This window comes from Oncorhynchus kisutch, linkage group LG24 (genome assembly GCF_002021735.2).
Source record: "Oncorhynchus kisutch isolate 150728-3 linkage group LG24, Okis_V2, whole genome shotgun sequence".
Classification (NCBI taxonomy): domain Eukaryota; kingdom Metazoa; phylum Chordata; class Actinopteri; order Salmoniformes; family Salmonidae; genus Oncorhynchus; species Oncorhynchus kisutch.
Genome location: NC_034197.2, coordinates 9,698,293 through 9,721,149, shown reverse-complemented (window position 1 = coordinate 9,721,149; position 22,857 = coordinate 9,698,293). Strand labels below are relative to the sequence as shown.

Sequence of the window (22,857 nt, the reverse complement as noted above, 5' to 3'; positions counted from 1 at the left end):
TCCAAAGTTGTGACAAAATGGCTTAAGGACAACAAAGTCAAGGTATTGGAGTGGCCATCACAAAGCCCTGACCTCAATCCTATAGATTATTTGTGGGCAGAACTGAAAAAGCATGTGTATGAGCAAGGAGGCCTACAAACCTGACTCAGTTACACCAGCTCTGTCAGGAGGAATGGGCCAAAATTCAGCCAACTCTTTGTGGGAAAGGTTGTGGAAGGCTACCCGAAATGTTTGGCCTAAGTTAAACAATTTAAAGGCAATGCTACCAAATACTAATTGAGTGTATGTAAACTTCTGACCCACTGGGAATGTGATGAAATAAATAAAAGCTGTAACAAATAATTATTCTGACATTTCACATTCTTAAAATAAAGTGGTGATCCTAACTGACCTAAGAATTTTTACTTCAACTAAATGTCAGGAATTGTGAAAAACTGAGGTTAAATGTATTTGGCTAAGGTGTATGTAAACTTCCGACTTCAACTGTATACGCCAAAATATACACTATATATACAAAAGTATGTGGACACCCTTCAAATGAATGGATTTGGCTATTTCAGTCACACCTGTTGCTGACAGGTGTATAGAATTGAGTTCACAGCCATGCAATCTCCATAGACAAACATTGGCAGTAGAAAGGCCCGTACTGCAGAGCTCAGTGACTTTCACCGTGTCACCGTCATAGGATGCCACCTATCCAACAAGTCAGTCCGTCAAATTTCTGCCCTGGTCAACTGTATGTGCTGTTATTGTGAAGTAGAAACGTCTATGAGCAACAACGGCTGAGCCACAAAGTGGTAGGCCACACAAGCTTACAGAACAGGACCACCGAGTGCTGATGCATGTAAAAATCATCTGTCCTCGGTTGCAAACACTCACTACCGAGTTCCAATCTGCCTCTGGAAGCAACGTCAGCACAAGAACTGTTTGTCGGGAGCTTCATGAAATGGGTGTCCATGGCTGAGCAGCCGCACACAAGCCTCCATAGGTTGTAGAAGCGTTGTTGGGGTTTCTTCCCCATGGTGTCGGTGTGGTGGGACCATTTCAGGTCCTCAGTGAAGGACCTTGAAACGTTTGGTACACATCCTTGGGAACCAGAATACAACTCTGCTGCTTTGGGAAGGAAATGTAGCTATTTTTTTATAAAGCACTGTGAAGTCAGCTGACATTCATAGATGGATGGGAATCCATATATCAGAAATGGTTTGATCATGATGTCAGATTTTATGTCTGAGTCCAGAGTAAATTTTCGAAGAGTACTGTAGTTTTGGTTATGTTTCATTAACTTTGGTGCTTTTGTATGAAGTCAGTGCAAATGTTTGGGTATTAAAGTTATTGTTCAGCACGTTACACTATTGAGATGAACAGATGGTGCTCACTCTAAATGATCTGCTATGTCCTTCATCTACCACCAGAGGGGGTTCTCTCCTGAGAAATGCACTTGGAGTGGGTCCGAGTCAGAAATGTTCTCTTGAGTTGGATGTCATAGAATAGAAAATTCAACGAACTGTTTAGAAAATAGAACATCCTTCCACTCGCCAACCCTTGGCCCGGGATGCATCTCATCTTTCAGTATGGTAACATAGTAGCCTAAGGTTACGATTCTGGAGAGTTCTACCATGCACAATTATCAGAGATTGTGTATAACATAACCTTTAGAGCAGCTGTGTGTCAGTGGTGGGAAAAGAAAAGGACTCAAGGTAAAATGGAAGACCAGCAGCAGAACATTTCTGGGATCTTTTATTTCAGCTCTTGAAACATGGGACCAACACTTTACATGTTGCGCTTATATTTTTGTTCAGTGTATGTACTTTTACTCCATACATTTTCCCTGACACCCAAAAGTACTCGTTACATTTCGAATGCTCAGGCAGGACAGCAATATGGTCTAATACACACACCTATCAATATAACATGTCATCCCTACTGTCGCACAAATTTGTTTTACATCCCTGTTAGTCAGCATTTCACCTTTGCCAAGATAATCCATCCACCTGTCAGGTGTGGTATATCTAGAAGCTGATTAAAAAGCATGATCATTACACAGGTGCACCTTGTGCTGGGGACAATAAAAGGACACTAAAATGTGCAGTTTCGTCACACAACACAATGCAACAGATGTCTCAAATTTGAGGGAGCGTGCAATCGGCATGATGATTGCAGAAATGTCCACCAGACCTGTTGCCGAAGCCAATGCCTACTTCTGTCTGTAATAAAGCCCTTTTATGGGGAAAAACTCATTCTGATTGGCTGGGTCTGGCTCCCCAGGCCCACCCACGGCTGTGCCCCTGCCCAGTCATGTGAAATCCATAGATTAGGGCCTAATGGCTTTATTTCAATTGACTGATTTACTTATAAGAACTGTACCTGCTTTTACATTTTTGTTTCGTATATTTTATTTAGGAATATAGAGTAAAAGTTGCGAAAAATATAAATAGTAAAGTACAAATACCCCCCAAAACTACTTAAGTAGCCTAGTACTTCAAAGTATTTCTACTTAGTTACTTCACACGTTGTCTTAAATTGTATATGTGTTAAAATATTTCTGACCTGTTACTAAAGTAATAGATACATTTGAGAGTGTCCACTTGTTTGCAAGTTGATGCCTATTATTATTTTATGTGTATCAAATGAAAACCGCAGAGCACAACTATTCATGCGCCAACATGGCTGGTGTAGGGTCGCCAGCTTCATGCTTTGAAAAGCGTTGAAATTCGGGAGAAAACCTTTGTTCAGAGGGAGCTTGCTTCGTACTTTTCGCGATTTCCAAATTAATTTAATTGGTGATGTCATCTGGTTCGAGAGGGCTGTGTGTGTTGGTGCTTCAGAGTCACCATCCAGTCAACGTGTTGTAACCACCAGCAACACAGGCAGTGGAGCTCCCAAATAAAAAGGCGCTTTTAGTTTTTGGTTCATGGCATGGGATATTTTCAACAATGCTGCAGTGACGGAGATCTGAGGACCTTGAGAACTAGTTGGACGTTTTCTAAAGGAATGTTGAAGCCACATTGTGTTCACAATAGATTTTAATTAGAAAAATAGTTTGTGGCTTTATATGGATTATGCATGCTGATATGTATATATAAGAAATATACATGACTGTGCATGAGCACAACCCTTAGCTTCAACTAGGCTGTAACAAGCCTCCCCCCCCTGTTTCTGCAGTTTTATCCATACCGCTGACTGTGAAGCTACCTTTGCTATTCGTAGTACGTGGTTGCAGGGCGTAAAGAGAACGGACAATCGCACCGGACCGTTCCGGGGTTCGGATGAGGTGTTTGAATAGATTCTTTGATTTTAGAATTCCATCGACCTTTCTATCCATTATTTTCTACAGAAGTGATGCAAATGTGTTAGCAATGAGGTTGTTCTTCGTGGGATTTCTACTCGGTTTGGAGATCCTGTCTCCTACAGGAGCTATTGATGGTAAGTGACATTCTAGTGTTCTAGCCTTTGGCTTTGTGAAACTGCATGTCCACTTAGCAACATAGGGCCTATACAGTGTAGGCCTATTCACCACACGGTAGGCTAGCCTATTTGCCTTCATAACACCAATAGGCTTCAGACTCGATGTGATCGATATGAGCCATGGGCTTTTCCTTCTAGCTAAGCTAATCAACCTAGGAGGTGCCATGTTTGTGTGACAGCCTAAAGGCGATCTAGCTTACCCACCTTTTGGCAATTGCTCATTTCATAACCACCTGCTGTAGCCTAGCATACATGCTTCTTTTAGGGTGTTGTTGACATGACAAAGACAACTGCTCGTCCACAGATGTTGAGTTTCATATGGCTTCATTTTTTTGGCTTTAATCAGCGGGGATTCAAAGCGGTGCATGGCTACATTGACTTCAGTGTTGTGCTGCCCGCTACTCTGTTTTACTCCCATTCCCAGATGTAGCCCCACAAATGTTTCAGAATTAATATGCCCTTTGTTCATGTTCTGTTGTTGTCATGCTCATGAAGAAGGTGGTCGTTCAATGTTGTAAGGTCATTCAGCAGGTAGAACAAGGCTATGGTATCTCAGCACATCAGTGAAAGGCCTGCTTTCCCCCAGTTCTAGGTAGGCTAGACCGCAACAGCAGCACACTACCTTGATTCGATAAGTAGGCTATACGGACCGGATCAACATGCCTCTGCTTTTCACCGATTTCTCCGCTGTGGAATCCTCCAACATTTGTATCATTTGCAGGTTCTAAACGGTAGCCTTCTTTGTGTGAATCCTTTATGGTTCAGAATCGATGGCTGTTGGTCTGGCTGCAACCTGCTCTCAGAGCATTTCGTATTATTCTCTACATAAATCCGATATACACATTTATTAAGATATGTATTCATTTGTGGATCATCCATTTCGGTGTGATGTTACGCAATTTGTATGGTATGTTATGAATGTGCAATTCATGCATTGTTACAAATTTGTAAAACCTACAATATGTTACAAATTCTCAAAACTTATGTTACGAATTCCAATTTGTTGTGATTAATGTTACCTAGGTGGATAAATCTAACATTAGCTAGTTAAAGTTAGCTAGGTTAAGGTTAGGAGTTAGGTTAACATTAGGGGAAGGGTTAGCTAAGTAGTTGCAGAGTAGCTAAAAAGTAGTAAGTAGTTGAAAAGTTGTCCGTGATGAGATTTGAACACACGACCGTTATACACCCACGATCCACCCCAACCAACCAACTTCCTTTAGTTTTTGCCTAAATATCTTTTCACAATTGAGTTCCAAATAGCTCTAACGTTGCCCCAGCGTGATTTAAAAAAAATAAAAATAATTGAGCCTGTGCACTCAACTGTTCCAATGTAATTGTTGTGCAACAGGACAGTTAACCCAAGTTTTATTTGAGGCCTGTTCCGCCTCCTCATTAATTTACATAGAAGTAGCCCATTTCACTGTAGCAGACAATTTATATTTGAGGCTTTACTGAGTTGGACAAACTTCTCTCTTCAACGAGAGCCCAAGCACTTCCCTAGATCAAGTATGCAGACATTGGCACAGTCTTGTAGAAACCTTTCCACCTGGCACATGTTCTGTCTGGCACTCGCATTGCTTTCATTGTTGTTTCGCCTACAAACAATAACTTTCTTTGAACATGTGTGCATTCCTATCAAAGTAAGTGCCTTTATTTTCTGTTCTTATGACAAAATGAGGTGAACGGATGGTTCACTCATCTTTCTTGTAGATTTCCGGAAGGGAACGATGGTAGGTGACACAATCCCTTTAACATGCTTACTACAAACAGACCAAACTCATCTTGTCTCCTTATCTTTGGTTGACACGAAAAAGCTAGAGTTGGCTAAATATGACCACTTGTGTTATGTCAATATTTCTTCAGTTAGCGCGTGCACTAATGTAGCCCACATTTTTCGGATTTGGATGATTGTGCTATGCTGTCGCTACTTCTGTGAATGTCTGAACATTGCATCTAAAAAAATAAACTGGTCACATTCAGGACGTAACATTGTAAGATCTGTGTTTGTGCAAAATGTTTCTGTGAAAAAAAGTGTGGCCAGCTCAAACGCTGACTGTTGCATCAATCGAAACTGGACGTTCTAAATAAGCGTTCTAATCACACCGGTTTGAGCGTAGAGCTGCAGGGACCACTGTAAAATGAACACACCTGTGTGTTGGTATGTGTCAAAGGCTTAAATTCTATCTTATGTAACCGTACCAAACGTAACATCATACACATTTTAGTGTCCCAGATTTACATTTACTACGTTACGTCTACTCTGAGACCAGGCTGCTGTAAACTAAGGATTTTAGCAGTGACCAGGCTACACCTTAGAAGGTATAGTTCAAACAGAATCACTGTGTTGATATATACGTTTTCATGTTTGTTTTGAGCTGCAAGCAGTAAAAGTGTTTGGTTTTTCAGTTGTGATCTTTATACCTAGGTAGGCTGTTGTCGTGACTTGTCCTGACATGCAGCGAATTTTATGTCTGGGGGGGGGGACTACTTGAATCACAACAGATACTAACATTGATGACAGTCAGGTAGCCTATAGAAAACTGAATTAAATCATGTTGCAATGTATTGCAATCCTAAAATCCTCATGTGCTTCTCAGGGCTGCGTTGGACTCTTCGCTAGTTTGAGAATAATGACTGGCTACAGTGCGTCCTTGCAACAATGATTCTGTCTGTGGCCATGCACTTTCAGAGCTAGAACATTGTAGCCAATGATTTGTAACATCTGGCAATGTCTTGGCAATACAAAGTGTCAAGTAGACCATAATTTGTAGTGTCACTGGCATGGTTAACTTGAATGAAATGGAATGAACCCACTATGCACGGACTGACGCCAATGTCTTTTTTTGGTCCTGTCTGGGCTGGCCATCTTTTTTTTGGTGTGGTATGGACCGGCCTTGATTTCAATGTCCACGGACGCTGATTTTGGGTCTGGACTAGAATAGGGATGTACATGGTTATGAATATCCGAACAGATCTTATTATTCGAACACCGAGTATTGTGTGTGAGTATTCCCTTTTTTTGTGTGTGTGTGTGTAAAACATAGGCCTATTTTTTGACACTGAAATGGCTTTTTCTAAATGTAAATAAAAATATCCATGTGACATTGCTACGTACAAGGATACACCATGACATTTGAAATGATTCATTTAATAAAACAACAAACTTTTCAATGTAGTTTTTATGACATGCGCCCCATAAAAATACCAGAAGCCAACCGGTAGCCTTCACATTTGTACCATGTTGATTGCCAATCAAACCGGCAAAGTGGATCAATGTGGAGTGAGAGTTCACTAATGGGGGGGGGGGGGGAATGATGTAAGAAGTGACAACAGGCAACCAACAGGTAGACTTTTTTTGTTTGTTTTACATCCACATGGTCAAAGGTATGTGGACACCCGTTCAAATGAGTGGATTTGGCCATTTCAGCCACACCCTTTGCTGACGGGTGTATAAAATCGAGCACACGGCCATGCAATCTCCATAGACAAACATTGGCAGTAGAATAAACCATAAACCGCCTCCAATGTATTTTTTGAGAATTAGGCAGTACGTCCAACTGGCTTCACAACCGCAGACCACGTGTATGGTGATGTGTATGCACGAAAAAGAATGAGCATTAAAATGGTCAAAAAATGTTTTGCTAGGACTGTCTGTGTGGTCTGAGTGGGTAGGGTAACACTGAAATCTATCTGTTATTTGCAGAGCCGTTTCAAACTCACTTTATTGGTCAATTAACCAATTTACTGCATGGAGATGTCACCATGGAAAGATTAAACTCCCGCCCATGCAAACCTGTTGATTAGAAGGTCCTGTGTAGATAGTGTTGTCAACCAGCAAATAGAAGGAAATGAAACTGATCAAATTATTTCACACTTCTACAGTGTTACAATGTTGTACAATATAAAATACAGGCAAAACTGAATTTTGACTACACTGGACCTTTTTAAAGAATGAACATTCCAGAAACTTTTCGGCCCAGATCTAACAATAAAGGGGCAATAAGGGGGCTCCTTATTTATTTTATTTTTGACATGTCCTGGGATACGGACCCTTTTTGAGGTTGTTAAAGAACCCCGTGTGAGCGAGCATAGATAGGTCTACTCTCCCGGGCCTTAGCCTCCCACCTCCAAGCTCTGGGAAACATCTGGACAGAGTGAGACCATTAATCCACAGTGTATGTGATGTGACTATGGGGGGAGGAGCTGACTCCTCACTCACACAGAGGATAAAAACAAAACAAACGTTACCAGCAGGAATCAAACCAGCTGAAGTATAGACCCTCCTCCCCATGACGTCTGAGTAACATTTTGTTTCCTTTGTTTCCCAACCTTTCTGACTCAATCACCAGTGATGGGAAACATTGGACAGAGCAGTACAGTACAGAATGGGTAACACTATGTACAGTATGACCAGTGTTGAGAAACAGTGGACCGTAAGGTACAGGAACCTGATCTCGTGCTGTTAGCACAAAGAACCATGTCACAGATGTCCAGATGCAAGACCAGGGTAGGGAAGGGATAAGTGAGTGTGTGTTTGACTGGATGCTGCTATGTTAGAGGCCAGGGAAGAGGAGGGAGGGGATGTGTGTGTGTGTGTGTGTGTGTGTGTGTGTGTGTGTGTGTGTGTGTGTGTGTGTGTGTGTGTGTGAGAGTGATGCTGCTATGCTAGAGGGCAGGGGTCAGCCACTTGAGCTGAAACATGTGGATTCATCAGCATCACCACTGGGCTCCGCTGGCTGTCCCCAGCATGATTTAGGGGTTGAGGGGATTGGACAGGCCAAGTTCAGAGGGCAAAGCCATCCCCTGCTCTGTTCTGTTCCAGGACTGTCCTTTCCTAGCTCGATAGTTTATTTATCCTTAGCTGCACATTTTAAACGGCTGTCTGGATCGTATATCAGCTTTGTTGATCTTTGAGTCAGGATCCTCTAAAAGATGCCAAACCAGGAATGTGGGGTGACCTGGTGATCACATGCATGTGAATGCTGTAAAAGTAGCAAATGCAATACCTTTACAATGCATTAACTAAAATGTAATTAAGGGTTAAGATGGTGTGCAGTGTAATGTTCTCATCAGCAAGGATCTGGATCATTTTACCACCACTCTGCTTAGAAGTGATTTAATTACACAGAGCAACTGACCCTCAAATGACTCGTGTTACAGGAATAGATACACATGATGCCTCTGCCTCCTACAAATACAGGTTCAGGATCATTTTAACCCCACTCGATGAACGACTTGTGACTAAGTGTACAAAACAGTTGAACGACTTGTGACTAAGTGTACAAAACATTGAGAACACCTTCCTGATATTGAATTATACCCCCTTTTGCCCTCAGAACAGCCTCGATTCGTCGGGGCATGGACTCTACAAGGTGTCGAAGGCGTTCCCCAGGGATGCTGGCCCATGTTGACTCAATAATGCTTCCCACAGTTGTCTCAAGTTGGCTGGATGTCCTTGGGGTGGTGGACCATCCTTGATACACAAGGGAAACAGTTGAATGTGAAAAACCCAGCAGCATTGCAGTTCTTGACACACTCAAACCGGTGTGCCTGGCACCTACTATCAAACCCTGTTCAAAGGCACTTAAATCCTTTGTCTTGCCCATTCACCCGCTGAATGGCACACACATAATCCATGTCTCAATTGTTTCAAGGCCCCAATAAAATCCATCTTTGAACGGACTCATTCCCTTCATCTACACTGATTTTGAAGTGGATTTAACAAGGGATATCAATAAGGGATCATAGCTTTCACCTGGATTCACCTAGTCAGTCATGGAAGTGTTTTGTACACTCAGTGTATGTTACTGTAAGAGATACTCTGGAGGCTCCTTTGTAAATTAAACTATACAAAATATATTCACGTCACCCAATTTATTGATTAAAACAGACTGTTTAGCAATGAAGGTCTACAGAAGCCTCAGCAGCACTCTGTAGGGTAGCACCATGGTGTAGGCGGAGGACAGCTGGCTTCCGTTTTCCTCTGGGTACGTTGACGTCAATACAAAACCTAGGAGGCTCATGGTTCTCACCCCCTTCCATAGACTTACACATGAATTATCACAACTTCCCGGAGGATGTCCTCCAACTTATCAGAGCTCTTGCAGCATGAACTGACATGTCCACCCAATCAAAAGATCAGAGAATTAATCTAGTACTGAAATCATAAGCTTCAGCCAGCTAGCACTGCAGTGTATGAAATGTGGTGAGTAATTGACTCAAAGAGGCAATAGTTGAACAGGTTTGAACAAATACATTTCTTCCAAAATGAAGGAGAAGCAAGATATTTTTATTTTATTTTTTACATTCAGTTCCACTTAGCTAGAAAATGCAACTAACTAGTTTAGCCTACTCAAACACCCTGCTCAAACAGAGCGATGCTATGTTAGCTAGCTGGTTATGGCTATCCAACACACTACTGGAACTCTTCCTCGTCAAGGTAGGCTTTTGGTTTAACAAATGTATTGCCACTGGGGCTCACCGGTGTAAGTGCGGAACTGCTTACTTGACCATACACTGCAATGCTACTGCTTCATTCAGTGTTTACTAATGTGTTAGTTCTATTAGCTATGTTGACTATGAAGTTACTTTAGCTAATATGGTGACAACGATGTAGGCTTTGTGTAGCGGTTATATGGTTTGACTTGGTCACATACAGCTGATGTGTTGTCCATTTGAAGTCCACAAGTGAGGGGAAAAGGTGAGAGGAGGGGAGAGCATATGTGAGAAGGAATACGACGTGGCTGCTATGAAAGTGAACTTTGTTTATGCTTGATCAGCGGTGTATTCATTCCGCTGATTCTGTTGATGGAAGCAAACTGAACGAAACCGGGATAAACATACCTGAATTTGTTCAATAGAAACTCTTTTTTTTACAACTGTTGGACTAATGATTATACCCTAGATCGTCTAGATGCAGTCGAGTGTGCAAAGCGGTATTGAATGTGTCACTGTCTGTCACCTCAAATTTTTCTCTCGACCTCGTGCGCCTACGTTGTAAACTAGAATTCATAGGCTAGGTTGTAGCAACCTAATGGTTGTTATAGGGAAAATTTGAGTATCATGTAGCCTAAACCTATCAACATTACATTGAACTGGGTGAATGGAATATGAATGACAGTCATCCAACATGCTCTAATAGAAATAAAGGCCATGCTCATATATATATATTTTTTTATCTTCCTCCCTCATCAAAAACTGCACCGACTGCCACGGCTGTATGTTACCATTAGAGATAATGTGCACATGTTACCTCCTACATATCTAGCCTCCCACAAATCTACCCGTCTTGCTTCCAAGTACATTTCTATGCCCCTATGATACTGAGCAGACTTACATGACCACAACAAAGGTACGGCTGAGCTGAACTGTGGAGATGGGTCAGGAGGTGGAGTGTGAATTCCAGAAGATACTCTGTTTACCTGACCCTTTTAAAGGGACATTTCTACTTAACATCCTATTTTCTCCAGGATCATACTAGTGTCTAGTAAAAACATATAACAACAAAGGGTCCTAAGTAAATGACCCCCTATGATCTTCAGGGGTCATTTTCTTTTGGACATGTGTTTGTGGGTCTGGAGGGGAAGAGAGGGTGAATTCCAGAACCTGGGGCCTGGTTCTAACCCTAATATGCTGACCACATCGGTCGCGGTGCGTGCGCGAGCATTGCAAAATAACTGGGCGTGGCATAACCGTCGGAACACTCAGAGCCTCCACTGGAAACATCTGCCAGGAACATTCTAGAACATCCTGGCCTAACATAGCTGAAGCTTTTAGGTAGTCCGCTATAGCGCACTCTCAGGTGACACACCAAATTCTATCATTTTATTTTTTGTTCTGTAATGAGATTTGTGAAAAAGCCATGTATCTTAGTTATGTAAAAGGAGGTGGGAAATGGAGCAGTGTCTTTTGGAATTAAGATGCAAACAGGTCTCCCATGTTTTCACAAGGCAGCAGTGTAGCCTTTGAATAGACTGTAGTAAATGCGGGGTTATGGTGGTGGGTGTCTACTAATACTTCCTAGCGGGAGACAATGCAGGTTTAACCTAAACCGAAATAACAATGTGGTGATAGTGGGAGCCTTGACAATAACTGTATAAAATCCATTTTTCTTTCCTCCCTCTTCCTGTAAAGCATCGTAGATTTAGCCCGAGCACAGACTGGAGGCTAGAGGCAGGCAGCATCCCAAATGGCACCCTACTCCCTATATATGACCAGGCCCCATAGGGAAATAGGGTGCCATTAGAGACGCATGCACAGATTAGCATGAATGGTTCAGTGTGGTTTTCTCCCTGTACGAAGGCGTGAGGCTCGCTAGATGAAAGAGTGTTTGTTGATGGTGAATAGCAGGGGTGTGTTGTAATTGGTGTTTTCTGCATTTAGCTCCCATAAGAACCTGAAAGGAGCAGATTGGTTTATTGAACATAATGGGGGGGGGGGGGGGGGGGGGGGGGGGGGGGCGTGTGGGTGTTGATGTGGAAGGGAGAACAAGGAAGATGCCTTGGATTTCTCTTTAGGTTATAGAAACGATAGGCCCTTTCACACAGCATTGTTCTTAGCCCTGGGCTGTTCTTAGCCCAAGGCTATGACTGACATTGGGCTAGCTTAGCCTGTGTTCACACAACCAGAGCTACCTGAAACCAAATGTCACGTTTTATGGAGTAGAATATTCAAATTAGGTAACAGTGTAATAACTCTGTGATTGGCTAGCCCCGAAAAATCGGTGCTAACCCACTTTAGAATGTGCAGGTGTAAACACTCGCTTAGTCCCAGGTTTAAAGATCCCTTAATCCAATGCTTATGTCTTTTCCATGCTTTTCACACAAGGGGCTCTATTTGTCGGCTTTTGGCAATTTACCTGTCTTAACATTAGCATGTTTGCGGTGGAAATATGAGGTGTGTCATTTAAAACAATGACCCAAAGGGCTAATTTCAGGCAGCGCTTGGTGGGGATATTTAAGACCAACCAACAACTGGTTTTAGCTGTGACGCACACTGCCCATGGTGCCTGTCTTCTTAGGATTTAGAAACTTAGTTTTTCCCCCCGTTAGTTGACAAAAATCCAAGCATGGCCTCTTCTCTCAATAAAGGCTGTTTTTATTTTTGTCCTGCCCAATGTACAGTAATCAAGTAAAACCGTCGATAAAGTTCGTGAGACGGCTTGGAAAATGAATCTTCATCACCAAAGCTTTATTCAAATATCAAGTTTGAGAGGCGCAAAACAGTGAGTTGAAGTTCCCTTTTTATCTATGTATTGTAGGCAGGCCAACATTATTTTAGGCATGCTTTGGAGGGGCATAAAACCCCCTCCGTGATGGAGGCTACATGTATCCATGCCCATCATGAAGCGAGATGATAACCCCGGTGAACCTCGTATTTAGGTTTTCTTGTAACAATTATGTTTTCCGTTTTCCTATTTTTTTTTAAACCCAAGCCCTCCGTAGACTACCCTTACCATAGGCCTATGATAACGAAGGCTGGTTCAACCACAATGCGTTGTCTTTTTTTTTATGCTGGTGATTTTTGTCATTACGTTTTACATCTATTTATTGTGGTTGCAATTTATTAAAACCAAACTTATTCGAATTATTCCCTGTCCTGATTTAATGGTGAGAATGTCCGTGAGAATGTCCGTGGCACGCATGCAAAGCAACTTCAGGAGAAGTGTGAATGTGATCTATAAGATGGGTTCGATGTGTATATTAAACATATTTGGGCGCAGTGTAACGGTCAGTGAACATTCTCCCTTTCTCTTCATATTGGATCTTTTGTCCAGCTGTTGTGAAAAGTTTTGGATATGCGTAAAACCCTTCATAGTCGGCGTTGTTTTAATATTATATGCCCACAGGAAGCAATTATGGTGGCGGTAAGTGAATTCAGACAGCCTATTTAAAACACGTTTTGATTAGAATTATTCGCTGTGTTTTTAGGCCTTATCAATAATGAATTTTAATCTTGCTCATTGACAACATTTAGCATGACCATGCTCAGCCATAATGCAATTTACTGTAGGCCTAGCCCCTATATCAGGGTGAATGCTACAGTATGCATATTTCCACATTGAAGCCATGCAATTACACAGAACAATGTGGACTACCAACAGGTTCAAGTTAACATATTTAGCAATGATGGGATAGTCTACATGTTTGTTTCTGTAAGCTGTTTAACAAACTATAATGGACTAACACGTGGATGTCGAATTAAGGCATTGGGTTGGGGGGTTGGGTTAAATGCAGAAGACACATTTCAGTTGAATACAATCCGTTTGACAACTGACTAGTTCTTTCCCTTTCCCTAACGTTGGATTTGGATTTGATTATATAAAAACCCGTAAATACACAACCTAAAGCAAACACATATTTAACCATGGAGCACAGTCTGCCTTGCCAGAGGTGCCAAGCCTCGACACACCCGCAACTTGTGTATTTATCAAAACACAGCCCTTTTCACGCCAATGCCAGCAACTGCGCCAATAATTGTGCTTGTGAAAATAGCTAAACTATTTGACACACCCCCGAACCTATAACGCCGGCACTTAGATTGACCATTGCTCTAGGTTTGTTAAAATGGAGCCCAAGGAGTAAACCTAGCTCTTCAAATGTCACAACTGGTTGCAACGTTTGCCTGACATCTGACGCAAACGTGTGAATCCTGGCTTTGTGACTAAAGATTTGTTATTTTTCTATCTCCTGATGGTGAACTTTTCACCCGACGCCTGGGGACGACCAGTGAGGCTCAGCGAGGCAGAACGGCCGTTACACTGAGCACTCTTCCAGTCTTAAAGTCTTGGTTCCACCTCCAGAAACACATTGGCTATTCCAAGGCTGTTCCATGGCTGTGTGTGTTTTGCGCTCGACTGGAGAATCGATTGGGGCCTCCTGTTCAATCTCCTCCACTCTGCTGCCTGCTTTCACACCTGGCCAGGAGGAGAGAGGAGAGCGAGAGAGAGGCAACTGATGTGTGGTGATAAAGATTCCAATTTCATGGACTACTGCCATGTGTCAGACTTGTCTGCTTCTGTTAGTCACAGCTATTGAACTCAGATCCCCATGCGTCCTAAATGGCACCCTCTCCTCTATCTAGTGCACTACTTTTGACCAGATCCCTCTGGTGAATAGTGAATACGGTGCCATTTGGGACACAGCCACAGCCATTGGCTTGATTGGCTATGCATATGGCATACATTAGGATGAGAATGAACCACTCTCCCGGTACTGAGATCTTTGAGGAGGTGGTGGGCCGTATGGACTTCACACAGTTGCTCAGCTTTTTCTTTAGTTATCCTTGACTGGGCGTTTGTTTGACTTGTTTGCTCAGCAAAGGCTACACTGTCCGTGACAACTTGATCACTTTGTCAGCCTTGTGTCACCAAGAAAGTCTTTGACCACTAACCACAAACTGGTTAAATCAATGTTGTTTCAACGCAATTTGTCAATGCATTGTGAAGTGGAAAATACATTGTAAACTGTTGTTTTGAAGGTAAAGTTTCCACCACAGGATTATTAAATCCTGGTAACCAATTTTCAACATAGACAAACCTTGTATAAATGTTGATTTTGTGCCTTTGAAACGACGTCAGATCTTCAACGTAATATATAGGCTGGATAGCACGTCCTACTGGAGAGTTTCTATCTACAGCGATCCCTTCAGTCTCCCACGCCCTGCTTCGCTTTAATATTTGTCACTGACTATTACCAATGTACTATCGTGAGAAGGATTGGTTGATAAATCTCCACTTAATAGATTCACCATTGCTATCGAAGTCATTCCAAAGGGTAGGTTCAACAGAGCAAACAAATCATATACATTATCAATGTTGCTATTTAGCAGTGTTGGAAAAAGTACCCAGTTGTCATACTTGACTAAAAGCAAAGATACTTTTATAGAAAAGGGACAAGTCACCCAGTAAAATACTACTTGAATCTCTCGCTCTCGCTCTCCCTGATCAAAAGTAAATATACTAAAGTTATAAATAATTTCAAATTCTTTATATTAAGCAATCATTTTCTTGTTATTTTAATGTATGGATAGCCAGTGGCAGACTCCAACACTCATACTAAACATACATGCTTTGTTTGTAGATTGTGAGTCAGCCAGATCATAGGCAGTAGGGAATGCCAGGGATATTATCTTGTTAATGTGTGAATTGGACCATTTTCCTGTCCTGCTAAGCATTGTAAATGTGACAAGTACTTCAAGGAAAATGTATGGAGTAAAAAGTATATTCTTTTCTTTAGGAATATAGTGATGTAAAAGTTGTCAAATATAACGATTTAAGGTACAGATACCCATAAAAGCTACTTAAGTTGTACTTATTTTTATTTAAGTACTTCATACCACTGCTATTTATGCCTATTGTATATATAATTTGGGACATCATCAACAGCTATTGTTTAAATTCATCCCAGGATTCAACTAAAAATAGACAGTATATAGAATCTACAAGTTAATAATAAATATGTTGGATTCACGTCTCCATCTCAACCCAAAATAAAAGTTGAATAATAGGATTAAATCAAACTGTATTCAAAGTGCATTTTAAATGGTTGAAATCGCAGTGATAAGTAAGGATGCACGATATATCGGTGAACATATCGGAATCGGACGATAATAGCTAAAAATGCCAACATCGGTATCAGGCGATGTCTAATTTAACGCCGAGGTGCAAAACCATTGTCAAAGCTGACGTGCATACCTATATATCGTTGGTACATGACGTAATGACGCCACGTAAAATGTTGCGCTATATGTGCAACACAGCATTCCTAAACTAGCCCACAATGTCTGCTGTGTGGCTCGAGCAGTCAACAAGTCGAGTAGCAATTTGAAAGAGTAACAACATTTCAGTGAGACAACTCAAAGGCGAAATCCATTAAAGCCATATGATGGATTTCATTGCCCTTGACAATCAACTGTTCTCTGTCGTGGGTGATGTTGGCTTTCGCCGACTGGTCGAGCACCCGGTACACACTACCAAGTGCACTATTTTTCAGATGTTGCCCTCCCGTTGTTACGCAGAAATAGTGTCACTGCTATTAGCTCTACAACATACATACTGTGGTGTGCCGTTTGGGTCTTTGTGTCAAAAAAGATACAGTAGCACTGTCAAAGCTGTACAAAAAGGTCTGCAAATACCGGCCACTAACAATGTGTTTACAATACCGAATTGGTAATAAAGCATCATTTGATTGACTGCAACTTCTGGGGTAGCTAGCTTTAGCTTGGTACCTAGCTAGCACCAATGCAACCAACTTGAAAATAATGACCAGTAGAAACTACAGTCATTTTCATTATTCTTAGCAATGATTTAGGAATCCTTGTGAGTAAGTATTAGATAGGTTGTTCGTAAATTGAAATTACATTTTGGTCCATGAAAATAAATAGCTAGCCAGCTACTTAACCCTGTTGCCCAAAGCTAAAGTTATAAGCAGCCAGCTAGCTTCATCTGGCTAGTCCGGCTCGACCGGACCGGGTTATGTGTTGTGAAGCTCGCCGCAATAAAGATTAGGCACAATAGTGGAATTTGTGGTTTGCCTTAAAAATTAAAGTATGTCATTGACAGTGATGCAAATTAATACATAGTAGAATTTTGCCATACTTTTATTTTGAAGCCTAACCGCAAAGTCACTATTGTGGCTAGCTTCACATAGATGGGTCCGACCACCATTAATCAAATAAGAACTGTCTTATAAATTATTTTAGATGATGACACCTAGCTATTTCCTTAGCTAGCTAACTATAGCTACTGAAACAGATTGTCATTTTGCAATGTTTATGGGGAAGAACATTGTTTGCATCCATGAGCTAGCTAGCTTAAAATGTGTAATAACTACTTAATAATTTAACTTGTTCATACATATTTTTATGTGATGTGCAGTCTTTCAGGTCCTGATTGGTCAAAAAGCTTATTTGACACGTTAAATAGTATATTTTTTGACACGCAAAGACCCAAACGGCGTTCCATAGAAATCCTGGTTGAGAATGAAACAACTGAAGAAATTAACAACGAAACAGCACAGCAAGTAAGTGAAAGAAATAGGTTTTGATTATGTTTTACTGGTAATGGGGACATACATAAATGCCAACAAAATAACTTTTTGGTGTGTGTGTGACCTTTTTTTAAAACTAGGCAAGTCCGTTAAGAACAAATGCTTATTTACAATGGCGGCCTACCCAGGCCAAACCCGGACAGTGCTGGGCCAATTGTGCGCGGCCCTATGGGACTCATGCGGCCGGATGTGATACAGCCTGGATTCGAACCAGGGACTAGTGACGCCTCTTGCAGTGCCTTAGACCGATGCGTGTGTGTGTGTTAACTATTTAACTGTACCAGAATGCTTAAAAGGACTCTAAAATGTTAAATATCTGTTATCGGCATCAGTTTTTTGTCAAGGAAAATATTGGATGTCCATATAGGCCAAAAATGTCAAAAAAATTTGACAGATTGTCCTTTGGAATTGGGTTGTGCTTTTAGATGGTTTGAAAGCATATAATGATAACACATTGGGAATTCAACTTTTGGCTGTCTTTTTGAGTGGGTGAAAATGGGTTGCAAACTCATTGATTAACGTATCTACCAAATATGACCCGATTCGCCACTTTGAAATGACACTGCATTGCAGCTCATTAATGCATTATCTGTAAAGAGAGCTCTCTTCTCCACGATCAACAATCTACTACCTAACGACTCACTCCTCACTGCTTCAGCTGACTTCTGTGCTCAGTATCCGGGACCTCATTTATCTACCATGCGTACATGGAGCTTGTTGGATTTGCGTGTGCAACAGATCATTGGGATTTATCAAACTGTCACACGCAACATATACGCATGTTTTCATTGATAAATCCGAGACATACTGTATTTGTGCGCTCGTGAACGAGCGTTACAACCCCGCGGTTACAACCCCCAACTTTTTATGGTAACAGAAACCCCCCCATTTGTTCTGTAGAGGTTTGGGCAGAATGTTTTAATCTTTTACAGTGCGCATTCTGCAAGATGAATTGTCTATTCAAACAATTTAAAAGTGAATGCGACGGCCCACACTTCCAAAAGACGAATTGTTGTTCAATATTTTGTTCATCATTACATGATTGTTTCTACTGCCTTGTTATAGGCTCTGAGATGAAAGTCTAAAATGTCGTGCTCCTATCGCACAGCAATACTGTAGCCTACCCATACTGTGAAATATTTTAAATAGGCTACTGGTTTATTTACTTTCGAGCATGCTTGGCTATTGAATGAGTAATGGATAAATGGTAGCAATCCTTTCTTCCCTCTCTGCCTTCTCCCCTGTTGCTGCTGCGTTCATCTCTGGTCTACTCACCAAAGCCTTAACCTGCCTACTTGATCCTATGCCCACCACCCTAGTCAAGACCTGTCTTGTGCTTTCTCCCCTCATGGTTGACATTGTCAATGTGTCCCATTTGCGCTGGCACATTTTGGTAAAAAAACTAAAAAACAAGGACTTGACCCAGCTAACCTCAACAACTACCAACCCATGTCCAACCTTACCTTTGTGGCTAAAGTCATTGCGCATGCTGTAGCTTCCCAACTCCACAGCACAGAAACGGCTCTGGTCAAAGTGGTCAATGATCTATTACTAGCAGCTGCCTGGCAATCTCATCCTCCTCATCCTACTGGACTTACCAGTTGCCTTTTGAAACTGTTTGCCATTCCATCCTCAAAAGGATGGAGAGGCCTCTGGGTATCACCGAAACAGCCCTGGCCCGGTTCAGGTCCTACCTGTCGGACAGCCCTGGCCCGGTTCAGGTCCTACCTGTCGGACAGCCCTGGCCCGGTTCAGGTCCTACCTGTCGGACAGCCCTGGCCCGGTTCAGGTCCTACCTGTCGGACAGCCCTGGCCCGGTTCAGGTCCTACCTGTCGGACAGACCTGGCCCGGTTCAGGTCCTACCTGTCGGACAGACCTGGCCCGGTTCAGGTCCTACCTGTCGGACAGACCTGGCCCGGTTCAGGTCCTACCTGTCGGACAGCCCTGGCCCGGTTCAGGTCCTACCTGTCGGACAGCCCTGGCCCGGTTCAGGTCCTACCTGTCGGACAGCCCTGGCCCGGTTCAGGTCCTACCTGTCGGACAGCCCTGGCCCGGTTCAGGTCCTACCTGTCGGACAGACCTGGCCCGGTTCAGGTCCTACCTGTCGGACAGACCTGGCCCGGTTCAGGTCCTACCTGTCGGACAGACCTGGCCCGGTTCAGGTCCTACCTGTCGGACAGACCTGGCCCGGTTCACGTCCTACCTGTCGGACAGACCTGGCCCGGTTCACGTCCTACCTGTCGGACAGCCCTGGCCCGGTTCAGGTCCTACCTGTCGGACAGCCCCTGGCCCGGTTCAGGTCCTACCTGTCGGACAGGCAGCAGTTTGTGACCCTGGGGCACTTCAAATCCACCCGTGCTCCTGTGCGCCAGCGGTCCCCCAAGGTTAGTCCTAGGGGATTCTCCTTTATATTATCTACATCATTAACACGGTCAACAATTCCACTGTTACACTGATGACACACCTGTCCACTCCAACAATCATGAAGGAGCTCCAGCTTTCTGAAGCTCAGAGACCATGTTGGTGGTCGCCAAGATGTCTCCCGAAGAAGGTGGAGCAGTTTGACTTTATCATTGACCTCTGCTCTCTGTCCTGTCTCTCTGAATAATCTGGGGGTCGTCCTCAATTCCACACTTTCCTTTGATACGTACATTAAAACATCACAAAATCTGCCTTTTTCCATCTGTAAGACATCGCCAGACTCCGGCCGTCCCTTACCGACTCAGTTGGTGAAACCCTTCTACGTGCCTTCATTACCTCAAGCCTGAACTATTGCAATGCTCAGCTCCCTCAACAAACTTCAGCATATCCAAAACAGCTCTGAGACTCCTCAACCACACCAAGCCCCGGGAGCACATTACGCCACACTCCTACAACTCCACTGGCTTCCAATCAACTTCAAAATCCTTTTTCCTCACCTACAAATCCCTGTATGGCTTGGCTGACTTCTGTCTCTCTGTCATGCTACACATCTACCCCCCCCCCCCACCCTCAGCCTTCCAGCCTCTGACTCTGCAAATCTGACCCCATCCAAACCTTCAAAAACAATCTTAAATGTCCCCTTTTCAGACTAGGATTCAGCCTATAGTTTGAAACCTTGGTCTAGCTCTCTTTTTCTTCTTCTTTTAATCTACCAATTCCGAATCGTCTTCGTTTTAACTGCCTTGATAACCTTGTTTTTTGTTGTTGTTGTGTGTATTATTGAGCTTGCAATTTTTGGGGTGTTGTTTTATTGTTGTCATATTTATATTCACAATTTTAGTCCTTACTCTGTAAGTGCCCTTGGGTATTTTTGAAAGGCGCAAATAATTGTTTATCGTTCATTCTTGCTAATTATTGAGCCAGGCACACACACACACACACACACACACACACACACACACACACACACACACACACACACACACACCGCTCGGCCTCCACAACTTTGATGTGTTTCTAATGAGTGTTTTGGACTAGCAGAGACTCGGTGAAATCATTAAACCTCATTAAACCTTGAATACAGTGGGAACCCTTTGAACTGAAATAAGTTGTCTTGTTTTCGTCAAACATTTTCATACGACATTTACTATATAGCTTAATTCCTTCCCCGGTCTTTGTTTTCTGTCTTGGTTTCAGAAGTAAAGAGTAAGCCATGCATTGAGTTTTATTTGATTTGATGGCTTTCGTAGAGCTGCAATGAATGAAGGCCTCAGTCAATTTGTGGTCCAGCGTTGATTCATGTTGTGGCTCCCATGTTCAGTTTTTTTTTAACCAGCTGAATCTGTGGAAGGCAGTGTAGTGAGGTGTAGCCTGCTGCACATTCACCGTCAGAGAGCAGAGGCTGCTGGAGAGAGTGAGTTGACAGCAACACGTAATCGCTATAGGCTCCTCTCTATGTCCCCTCCCTCCCCCTCTGTGACAGCGTGCAGCAGCTCATCATGTTACGTCAGAGTTCAGCCCCAGACCCCTTTGTTGTGCTTATGGTACAAAAAGGGAGGGGAGCCAGCTAGGGTACGAGATGACTGCCTGGCCCTCACAGTTCAGCTGTTGTATGCATGTTTAACCACTTAGAAAATGACTTGGGGATTAGAATGGGCTTCAATGACCCATGGATATTGTGTGAGAACAGTAAGCTGGTTAATGCTTAAAGTAAGCTGCAGTCAAACTGCATGGCCAGTTGCTCCTTTAGCACAAAGCTAAATGGCTGTTCCTGTTGGATGGGCACTGCACAGAGCCTCCATTGAATAAGTTGGGACCGAGGTTGGTGTGTGTGTGTGTGTGTGTGTGTGTAATAATAATTTGGCGGGTGCTTATATTTGTCCTATTTCACACGTGTTCAAGTGGGTATTTTTTTTTTGCATAGCCCAACTCTCCTCGGAGGGTTGGGTCTCGGCCATTATCAACGGCAAACCTGGAGCAATTATGGTTAAGTGCCTTGTTCACGGGCACATTGGCAGACTTTTCACCTTGTTGGCGCCGGGATTCGAACTATCGACCTTTCAAACTAGCTAATCCTATGCTCTAACCACTAGGTTACCTGTGTGCTTGAGCTTCTCAATTAAAATGCCTACCTTCCGGTTACTAGTCCAACGCTCTACCCTGCCGCCCCATACCTGGCAGAATGATATCAGGATTATTTGCATAAATTTAGTGGCCATTTGTTTTGCAAACCCTGCAATCACATGAGTGCTACAGTTACAGTTACAGCTGGTGCGCACTTTAATTAAAGGGTATCTACACCCCAAAATCTATTTCTTTTAGATTATTCCCAAACCTCAAAAGTGGTCTCCTAGTGTGTTTTAGGCATTGTTGTGGACTTGGAACATCCCATTTTATTAATTTATTTCTGTTAAAAAAGTGGGATTTTTATGAGAGAAGCCCTGAACCAATTGGGGAAAACCGAAAACCCCGAAAAACAAATGGAGAAAAAACTAAACGTAATCAGTTTAAAAATACAACAGATTTTATAGGGCCCTACCATTGTTCCCTTCCACTCTACATTGTTGCTCCAGACCTGTGTTGTAACACTGCAGCTTTTACACGAACACAGCAATAGTGTTACTACACAGGTATAACAGCAGCTTTATATAAACTGTTAAAGTAACTGTCCCGTGAGAATCTCACTTTATAAAAGATCATATTCTCATACCCAAATAATGTTGACACGTCCTATAATCATATGTGGGCCAAAGCATAAATTGGAGAAAAAACACTTCAAAAACCCCACCTCAAACTTGATTTTCAAATGGGCCGTTTCAGAAATGTTTGCCATTTCCTCAGAGGATGATGTCATGATGTCAGCTGGCCAATCAGCAATCTACCAGTCCACCATTCCAATACAAATAAGCTGCTTTTAAC

The 22,857-nt window shown here is 42.6% G+C and overlaps 1 protein-coding gene across 2 annotated transcripts in view; it reads left to right on the top strand.

Annotated features, from left to right (window-relative positions):
• Positions 1 to 2,715: 2,715 nt before the first annotated feature.
• LOC109869673 (low-density lipoprotein receptor-related protein 1) overlaps positions 2,716 to 22,857 on the top strand; it is a 148,701-nt gene continuing 128,559 nt past the window's right edge. Inside the window, exon 1 of one of the 2 annotated variants that reach the window (XM_031803758.1) lies at positions 2,716 to 3,426. In XM_031803758.1, the coding sequence (XP_031659618.1) occupies positions 3,270 to 3,426 (157 nt within the window). In that variant the 5' untranslated portion in view covers positions 2,716 to 3,269. The remainder of the gene's footprint in view (positions 3,427 to 22,857) is intronic. The other variant, XM_031803759.1, reaches the window with a different exon arrangement.